Raw genomic sequence first — 10561 nt, forward strand, 5'->3', positions numbered from 1 at the left:
GAAGTCTATTAGGTTAGATTAGTGCGCATGCGCATTTAGAGTGCGTTCTTTCACGGCATGATTCAGTCTAATAAAATGCATCACAAAATTCAAGATATGGGGCTTTTACATAATTTCATATAGTTCAGGGGTTGGTTGTCCCTGATATAGTTAATCAATATCACAAGAAGAGTGCTGTTTCCTTCAAAAATCAGCATGATTACAAACGTGATATTGATTTTATACAACTTCAATAAAAAAAAGGAAGTTAATATTAAGAGACTTACGTTTTAGACACTATATTGCCTGTTTTTGCTCTATTTCGCCAACAAAAATAATTCCAAGCACAGTCACAGCGCTGTTTTGCGTCTCTGAGCAACATGAGGGCGTTTCGTTCCTGAATGAATCATTCGTTAAATGATTTGGTTCAATCGCAATGACTCACTTATTAACAGTGACTTGCTGCCACCTACTGGCAGTTTTAATTTCACATTTAAAGTTTCAAATATTTCAAATAAGAAAAGCCAACGTTTTAATGTTTACAATATTAAAATATTATTTATGCAGGTGTAACTGCAGGCTAATTGTATTCATGTTCTGCATTAATCAGTGTGTAAATGCATCTAAATGCCACTTCAGAAGCAGCTTCTGTTTCCTCTGCATTGCAAAGATGACTTTTGTTGATTAATACTTTAATTTGCTTGGTAACAGCCCAAATGTCTTATTATAATTGACTGATTAAATATAAGAATTTGACTCAAATGATAATGCACACTTTTAGAAAAAAATGGCTTTAAGGTAAAAATGACCATAAAAGGTAAAAATCTATTTAAACTTATTGGAAAATAATCATTTCTGTCACTGCTGTGAACTGACCACCACACAGAATATGAAGAATATAAAACGTTTTTAGGAGTCAGCTGTCCACTGTAGTCCTTAAATTATCAGCACAGTAACACTGTCAAATTATTGTTATTGATAAAATCCCAAAAAATAGAGATATAATTTTTTGTCAATATCGCACACCCCTAGCTGCCAGCCGTTCGGTGCAACTGGCAGAGCTGAATGTAAAATTTAACACCGTATACACCAGGGGTGTCCAAACTGGGTCCTGGAGGGCCACTGTCCTGCAGAGTTTAGCTCCAACACACCTGGCTGCCAGTTTCTAGTATGCCTAAGACCTTGATTAGCTGGTGCAGGTGTGTTGAATTGGGGTTGGAGCTAAACTCTGCAGAACAGTGGCCCTCCAGGACCGAGTTTGGACACCCCTGGCATACACCATCCTAACTTTCTCTAAAGAAGAGCTTAACTTTAGGTTGTTTACAAAAGAAATCTGTCAGTGTTCTTTTCATTTTCTCTCTTCTTCAGCCCTTTCTTTTTCTCGCGGTAGTTAGCGGAAAGCAGTCACTGAGAGATTGACATCTAATATTAACCAATACAAAATCTGCATTAAAGTTAAGAATGTAAGGATAAAATCTGTTAATATATAATTTGTAGTTGTGATGCTCATACATTTTTGGTGAGTGCTCCTAAATTTTTGCTGGTGCTCCTAACTTTTTGAAGTTGGGAGCACCAGTGCTACCAAGTAAAAAAGTGAATTGCTCAGCATTGCAAATATTTTGTTGTAATTTCATACACAGCCAGTGGCAAGGATACGTTTGAAAATATCTGGATTTCTGCATTGAATACTCATAAAATTATGGTCTATCTTTATGTATAGAAACTAACAAAAAACACAAATAAACAAGCTTTTGACATTTTTATCAAATACACTGGGCAATCCTCACAATGCAAGGTATGGAAGTAAGTGAATTGTCATTTTTAGATCATCCTTTAGCAGCAAAACCTCTACCAAATGATTTCTGTAGCTGCTAATAACATTTTTTACCATATTTCTGGGTTTGATAGCACGGCCCTTTTTAGGTTATGCCACAGCATCTGAATTCTTTTTTAGTCATTCTTTAGCTGGTATGACTTGTGTGCTTTGGGTCATTGTCTTGTTACATCACCTAGCTGCTCTAAAGCTTGAGGTCATGAACCGAAACCTCATATTCTCCCATAAGATGTCTTTAGAATTCATTGTTCATTCAATGATTGCAATCGCCCAGATTAGGGGGTCACAGTTGATCCGTGTTTGGACCAGGCCCCACAGTTCGGCACGCAATGGTTCGAGGATTAGTTGCAAAGTTTATTCATCAGAGAGTGATTTGTAATTTAAACTATTTTAAACCATTCAAGATACATACACACATTTTCCCAGAAGCACTGTGGTACAACCAAATGGTTTTGGGCAACCATAATCGCATTATTATTCCATTTAATCATATATTAAATCATTTAAGCCATCTATTTATGTATTTCATTGATTCATTCATAGATTAGACATTTTTATTATATTTTAGATTATTTTTCCATTGTTGTTTAGTCTTATGATTGTGTGCTTTCAAGGGATATTTGTCTTCATGAAAGAGATAAGACAATGTCTCAATTTCAAGGTTTTGTGCAGCAGTAATTTTCCACTGCTATTGACTGCGGTATAATATTACTTGTTGAATTTGTGCTAGTCAGACAAAGTCTGAGCAATGAAACATACACAACTAAGATTATTTAATAAACTCTGCTCCTTTTTTTATCATCATTACTTCCGTCTCCTGCTTCTACTCTTCTCTGGCTTTGCTCAGTCAACTTCTTGGCTGATAGAAGCCCGTTAATACAGTTTTGGGTACCAGACAAAAGCTTGACTGAACTAGAAGATGTGTAACCGAACTCACATGTGAATCCTGTGGCTGGTGTTGAGGCTATAGGAGCAGCAAACAGAGAGGACACCGGAGCCATCAGGGACTGAATCTGTGCAGCGCTGGAGGGGATGTCTCAATTTCAAGGTTTTGTGCAGCAGTAATTTTCCACTGCTATTGACTGCGGTATAATATTACTTGTTGGATTTGTGCTAGTCAGACAAAGTCTGAGCAATGAAACATACACAACTAAGATTATTTAATAAACTCTGCTCCTTTTTTTATCATCATTACTTCCGTCTCCTGCTTCTACTCTTCTCTGGCTTTGCTCAGTCAACTTCTTGGCTGATAGAAGCCCGTTAATACAGTTTTGGGTACCAGACAAAAGCTTGACTGAACTAGAAGATGTGTAACCGAACTCACATGTGAATCCTGTGGCTGGTGTTGAGGCTATAGGAGCAGCAAACAGAGAGGACACCGGAGCCATCAGGGACTGAATCTGTGCAGCGCTGGAGGGGGCTGGGGTGGCTAAACAACAACAACAATAGATGCATTACAGTTTTTCTAATATTAGAACAGCCACACTACATATTACATACTGTACCTGAAGTTTTAATTCCAAAGTTAATTGCAGTCGTTGAGGCCGTGGAGGCAATAGTAGAAGCTCCAAGAGTCAGACCTAAAAATCAACAGCAAAAGAAATTGAGCAGACAAAAAAAAAAGAAAAGCATTTTTGCATATTTCCTTTAAAAAGGACCAGTGTGACAAAATTTGATACAGTGTGTATTAGGGATGCACCAATAGGATTTTTTGGGGCCGATACCGATACCGATTTTAGCAATCACTTATTGGCCGATTCCGATACCGATATTTGTCACTTCCTCTCTTATTTGAAATTTTGGCATCAAAACAGATAGTATTTTGATCATGTTTTAAATCAGCAAAGTTCAAAAACTCCTGCATCATCAAATAATTTCTAATGAACATGGATTGGATCCATTTAACATTCAGCAGGCCTACATAAATACAACAGAACAAAAATATATATTAAATAAGCAGTGTTTTTTAGGTAGCTTTAACAGTTTCCAGGTACAGAAATAAAGTAAACAAATCTAAAATAACACTTCACTCTATAAATTAAATACATATTAATCCTTCTTTATTGTAACAGGCTTGATTATGATTAATCTTCTAATTTGTTTTTGTATACATTTTAATATTTTTTGTAAGTTAAAATATGTATGAGATCTTATTTTGACGGGTTTTCTAGTCTACGGAGCAGCTACACTTAAAAATAAAGGTGCTTCACGATGCCATAGAAGAACCTTTTTGTCTAAATGGTTCCATAAAGAACCTTTAACATCTGAAGAACCTTTCTGTTTCACAAAAGGTTGTTTGTGGCGAAAGAAGGTTCTTCAGATTATAAAAAGGTAAGAAAGAGATGGTTCTTTAAAGAACCTTTCACTGAATGCTTCTTTGTGGAACCAGAAATGGTTCTTCCATGGCATCGCTGTGAACCTTTTGAAGCACCTTTATTTTTAAGAGTGTATATGGGTAATGAAAGCATGCAGTTCTTCGGATTTAAAGTTTGTCCGTTTATTAAACACCCCCCGAAAAGGCATGAGATCTGTATATATTTGTTTACTGTTAGTTGTAATAAGTGTTTTGTGTAATTCGCTGTATGTTGATGATAATGCAACTGAGAGAGAGTTTAATGTGCACTTCTCCTGCTGTGTTTTGTTGAACTCTTATGGTGATTTTTTTGGAGTGAAAAAGGACACAAACTTTCATTTATTGTCATCATTCAGATGAGGTCCGCTACACATATGAAAGTTACAAAAGTGATTTAGTCAAGAATAGTGTGCGATCTTTTGTTATTTGATTAGCATTAAAGTGCAGACAGCAGCGCTAGGATTATGCAACAGACATTATACACCTCAGTGCCTTCACGCAGTTAATTAATAAACCATCGGTTTGTTATATCGGCCTTTTTCCTTATATAGCCGATGGTTGTAAATGGACGAAAAATCGGCCGATACATATCGGCGGCCGATACATCGGTGCATCCCTAGTGTGTATATCAAACTCCAATTGGAGAAAGAATAAATACATTTTCAAGACCCTGTGAAATGGTTTGAAAAACACAATTTCCTTCTCTGAATTAATGTGTCCACATGGCAGGTGCACTAGCATTTCAGAGAGCTGGAGATCAGGACCTAATAGCCAGCGTTTAGCAGAATCGGAAAAATAAGTCATCTCAGGATCCACAAAGCTCTGATGTCAAGACATGTGTTCCTCAGTGTTACCTGTGGGTAGAGCCCCTAGTGAGAGCACAGGGGTGGGCTGTGCCGGGGCAGCGGAGGATGCTTGAACTTTGGGCGTCCCAAAGCCGAACCCGCCCAAAGGCTGCTGGGCTGCAGTAGTCTGAGCGGTGAGACCTCCGAAACTGAAGCCGGCCCCGGCAGATGAAGCCCCCAGAGTCACACTTGTGGTCGCAGGCTGAGACGCTGCCGGTGCGCTGAGTTTTGGAAGGGAGGCGCTGGAAGCAAAGACATGAGCAGGCTTTTCAAATATAACAAACATGTTAACTGTGTCCAGTCCTGCTGTTCCACTGTCACCAGTGGATCTATACAACTCCGGATGAGCCTCAACCTAGTGCTGGGCGGTTTATTTTTGTTATGATATAAATTTTTATAGTGTGGTATTGTTTGACAATATTCACTCATGACAGTAAAACAGGGCATTCTCAGTCAATATACTGCAGTATTTCTATCTCAATCAGTAGACGATATGGTTAACACGCATGGGAAAAAAATACAGTCTTGTACCGTGAAACCGGTAAAATTTTGAAAAATACCGTGATATACATTTTTGGTCATACCGCCCAGCACAACCAGTCAGATTTTAAAGAGCTGTGACTGAACAACGGTTGAATTCTACAATTAAAGGCACTTACACATCAGAGAGAGCCCTGACAGGCAAATAGAAAGGCATATTAAGCATTTTTAGGGTTCATTTTGAAATCAATCAGGAATACAGCAAATGTCCAAAAGCACAAATGAAAGCACCTTCCTGAAAAACTAGCTCGCTACATTGCTTGACTACTGCAGATTATCAACATTAATTATATACAGTGCAACAGTGTACGTTTTCCTAATTTGTCTTGTAATGATTAACTAATGCATGCACGTTTTTAGCCCAACATTAATAAAGCCTCACCCGAAAGAGAAGCCTCCACTCGGGGCGGTGCTCTGAGGCTGGCCTCCGAAGCCGAATCCACCCTGTGTGCTTCCACTGTTCTGCGTCGGCTGTGCGAGAAGCCCTGCGAGCTGAGACGGTGGGTTTCCTAAGGTCTGAGTCTGGGGTTGGCCGGCCCCGAAAGAGAAGCCGCCTCCCGCAGGGGCGCTGGTCTGCAGCCCGAAGCCCGGGGTGGCTGCAGCGGTAGTTTTGGGGGCCCCAAAGGCGAAGCCTCCCGTGCTCGTCTGACCGAAGTTAAACGCCATAGTGCTGCAAAAGAGGAGGGAAATAAGAGTGTCAGATGTGATGTCCCAGGCCTGTATAAACGACTATCATGATTTAACTGCAAATCTGTTGAATTTATCTTCCTATATTGCATAGTGATAAAACACTAGTGTGTGCTAAAAACACACATTTATATCACATTAAAAAAATGTATGTGATATAAATTAATATCTCAGATCAAAACAAACACACAGGTTCAACAGAGATGATGGCTGTGTCTAGAGACTGTAGTACTGTAGATGTGTGCAGTCACCCCTCAGCTCCTCGCTTCTGACTATGCTGCCGGACTATGTTATCTATAACGTCCAGAGATGTCCTGCAGGTTCTCTAGCTTTGAGAAGAAGATGAATCATACTGACTGTTGATGCTAATGTGTGCTGCTCAACTAGCATCTGTCACATTATTCAGTCATAAAACGCTATTAACATCGACCGATACAAACCTAAAGCAAGAACAGCCTATGTGCGTCTGTAGAAATTAATATTTAGCATTGTTGGTTCTTTAAAACGGATGAATATCCTAAAACAACCGCTCTGGTTTAGCTTCAGCTAGCCGACAGCTCCTCGCATGAAGCTCACTGAATGCCCTCTTCTGCGCAATCACATCGCCCGTGTTATTACTATAATGCTAAGTCGTGCAGACTGAATACTATAAACAATGTGAAATAAAACACTCAATATATGGAGAAAAACACACAAGTATAACTTACGTAAGGTACTTCACAGCAGCTCCCGCGCGCAGTATGCGTCACATGCGCTGTGAGGACCTCTGCGTCAGCTGTCTAAAATCCTGCCTGATCAAAACTAGTCTTTCCAGCAAAATAGAAAGTCCGAATAAACTGCCTCATCAAACAAATGTGTTTGTTTGAAAATGTAGTTAATTTATAATTAGATTTTTTTTTAAAAGCCTAAAAGCCAATGATAATATCATAATATATTTGGATCTCTGAATAACATGCTGTTTTTTTTTTTCTCTCTTTTTGTTTTTAGTGAGACACGTTTCGGTGTCTCACTATGGGATATCCTAACTCCTGTATTGCCAGATAGCCTGCCTAGAAGTCTCCTGCCAACCACAATCACGGCATCCGGGGCTGAACAAGTCATGACTCGTGACTCACATTCCTACGCTCAGTACTACATGTGCTAAAGTTTGAGCTGTAACATCCAGTTTCTAAAACCTTGCAAATGTATGCGGTGAGGACCAACTCGCCGCTTTGCAAATATCCTGTAATGTGACTCCTTTAAATAGAGCCCACAAAGTTGACATTCCCCTTGTTGAGAGAAGTCTCCTGCCAACCACAATCACGGCATCCGGGGCTGAACAAGTCATGACTCGTGACTCACATTCCTACGCTCAGTACTACATGTGCTAAAGTTTGAGCTGTAACATCCAGTTTCTAAAACCTTGCAAATGTATGCGGTGAGGACCAACTCGCCGCTTTGCAAATATCCTGTAATGTGACTCCTTTAAATAGAGCCCACAAAGTTGACATTCCCCTTGTTGAGTGTGCACGTAAACCAGGTGGGGACACGAGGCCCTTACTGGAATATGCCAAAGAAATCACCTCCACTATCCAGTGCGATAAACGCTGCTTAGTAATCAGCTTCCCTGTATGAGGTTTCATCCAAGATATGAAAAGCTGATCACTCTCCCTGAACCCTCTGGTTCTTTCTGTATAAATTTGTAAAGCACGCACTGGGCACAATGAATTTAACTTTTGCTGTTCTGATGAAGCAAAAGGTGGTGGGTAGAAGGCTCTTAACTCAAGAGGAATGATAGCTTTAACTATTTTGGGCATGAATGCAGGATTAGGTTTCAGAACTACCCCTGCATCCCCAGACATGAACTGCAAAACACGCTGAATGCACTGAAAACGTGTGAATCTTGCTTATGCATTTCTCCGAAGCCAAAGCTAACAGCAGTGCCATTTAAAGGGGTCATATAATGCGATTTCAATTTTTCCTTTCTCTTTGGAGTGTTACAAGCTCTTGGTGCATAAAGAAGTTCTGCAAAGTTGCAAAGACTAAAGTCTCAAATCCAAAGAGATATTCTTTATAAAAGTTAAGAGTCAACCACGCCTACCTAAATCGACTCGTTTTAACACGCCCCCACATATCTACGTCACTATTTGGGAAGATTTGTATAACGCCGCCCAAATGTTCACGCAAAGAAAGAAGGCGTAACTTTTATTCTCGCTGTAGTATTGTTGCTGCCGCCACCATGTTGTGAAGAGCTGTGTGTTTCGTTGTGAAAGCGAAACCACTTTGTTTGGTCTTCCATAAGATGATCCATGCTGGTCGCTGAGGGAATACATCAACTTTGTGCTGTGGATCGCCGGATCGGCTTTCACCGTGGACGAAGCGGAGTCCAGTCCGGGGTCGTCACATGTGGTTGCCGCTCCTTCGTCAAATCCGCCGGCCGTGCCGTTCTCAAGCTGCCCGCCTCCGCTCACTCTAGCCCGGCCTCAGCTCATTCTAAGCCGTGGCTTCCGCTCATGCTAGGCCGCCATGTGTTTCGTTGTGAAAGCGAAACTACTTTGTTTGGTCTTCCAAAAGAGGGCACGACTACAAATCAGTGGTTAAGTTGTATTTACAATATTGTTCCAGAACAGTTTAACCCAAATATCCAGATGTGTGCAGCACATTTTATGGAGGACTGTTTCCTGATCCTGGATGAGTAGACTACAATGCTGGCAGTTCTGACTCACAGTCTGTAAGTACGTTTTCATTTAAAGGATTTGCCACTGACGATTCAAACGCAAGTTTTGGGCAGTGTAGAGTAGCACTTGTTGTTTGTCATTTCTCAATGACATTTCAATGACTTCCCCGCATTTCAAAGGGATAATTCATTCTCAGGTGCGGGGAGAATTAAAACATGTTCTGGCTCGAACCACGCCCATGGGTACCCCTTGAACCAGAAAGGCCGGGTGTCTCCACTGGCGCAGTGCCAAGACTGCCTCTGACGTCACTCTCACTCTCCTCCAGGAGTGACATAATGGGTCCAGCCCCTGAGACGCTACCAAGCGTTGAAACTCTCTCATGAACAGTCTGCCTAAGGGAATAACTATCAAGGCTGAGGCCATCAGTCCTAATAGTCTGAGGCATGTGCGAAAGGAGACACAGTTTCCCCTCTGAATGTCACCGAGTTCAGTGACAGCCCCAGAGATGTTATAGACTGTGTGGGAATTAAAACACTCTTTTCGATGTTTAATTTTAAACCCAGTTTCTGTATATGTTCCAGAAGCATAACTGTGTGTTCTCTCGCTTCTTGCTCTGACCGGGCTGTCACCAGCCAGTCGTCTATGTAGCGAGACGAATGCCTTTCTCCCTGAGTCAGGGCCGCTTCTGTACATTTTACAAACACTCAGGGGCTAAGAGACAAGCCGAATGGTATAACCAGATATTCGTATGCCACGCCAAGGAAAGCAAAACTCAGGAATTTCCTGTGGGGTGGATATATCTTTATGTGAAAATATGCGTCTTTCAGGTTGATTGATGTAAACCAATCACCCTGCCGCACTAATTTTAGGAGTGTAGAATGTGTGAGCATTCTGAACTTGTACTTCCTTAAGTATTTGTTCAGTGCACGCAGATCTAATATGGGACGAAGACCTTGAGTCCCTTTCTTTGGGACGAGGAAGTATCTCGAGTAAAACCCGCTGTGGCTCTGCTCGGGTGGGACCACTCTTATCGCCCTTTTGTTCAACAGAGAGGAAATTTCTTCCTGAAGAACATGCTTTAATTCTCCCTGCACCTGAGAATGAATTATCCCTTTGAAATGCGCGGGGGTAGCTGCAAACTGCAGTCTGTGCCCGAATTGTATTGTCCTTAATGCACTGTGTGCATTCTCGCCAACTGATTATTCGCAGCGTTCTGGCGCCATCGTGTGGCTGAGTCGTGAACAAGTTCGTGGTCTGTGCTGCACATGCGTGGGCACTTAGCGCTTGGACAGAGTTTAAGTGTCTCATCACCGCTAAGGGAGCGATAACTCCCCAAGGTGATGTTATAATGTGTCCTGCTAAGATGTTTTGCAACATTTTTTGGGGAATTATGTTTTGCAACATGTTCTGGGAATACAGTGAAAACTTTATTGAGTTTTGAACATGAAAAGTGCTTGTGACTAGTGGGTGGGTGTGCACCACTGCACCATCTCTTGTCCTTTTCACTGCTCTGCTTCCTTTGGCCCAACCAGGCTCTATTTTCCACACAGAACATCTGGGAACTTCGAAACTCGTCCCTTGTCGAATGCTGAACATCTGAGGGTTGGAAGCTAGCGAACAAGGGGGCTGTGGGCTCCTTTCCCTGGGGAAGACCCCATCAAACTGC

At 41.2% G+C, this 10561-nt stretch overlaps 1 protein-coding gene across 1 annotated transcript in view; it reads right to left on the reverse strand.

The window, feature by feature from the left end:
• Window positions 1–7043, reverse strand: part of LOC107574190 (nuclear pore glycoprotein p62-like) — a 15397-nt gene extending 8354 nt beyond the window's left edge. Inside the window, exons 1-5 of the mRNA XM_016260654.1 lie at window positions 6946–7043; window positions 5934–6221; window positions 5021–5253; window positions 3319–3393; window positions 3138–3242 (exon numbers count right to left, since the gene is read on the reverse strand). Coding sequence (XP_016116140.1) covers window positions 3138–3242; window positions 3319–3393; window positions 5021–5253; window positions 5934–6217 — 697 coding nt within the window. The 5' untranslated portion in view covers window positions 6218–6221; window positions 6946–7043. The remainder of the gene's footprint in view (window positions 1–3137; window positions 3243–3318; window positions 3394–5020; window positions 5254–5933; window positions 6222–6945) is intronic.
• Between the last annotated feature and the right edge of the window lie 3518 nt (window positions 7044–10561).

Source organism: Sinocyclocheilus grahami, unplaced genomic scaffold (assembly GCF_001515645.1).
Source record: "Sinocyclocheilus grahami isolate Dianchi unplaced genomic scaffold, SAMN03320097.WGS_v1.1 scaffold2141.1, whole genome shotgun sequence".
NCBI classification, from domain to species: domain Eukaryota; kingdom Metazoa; phylum Chordata; class Actinopteri; order Cypriniformes; family Cyprinidae; genus Sinocyclocheilus; species Sinocyclocheilus grahami.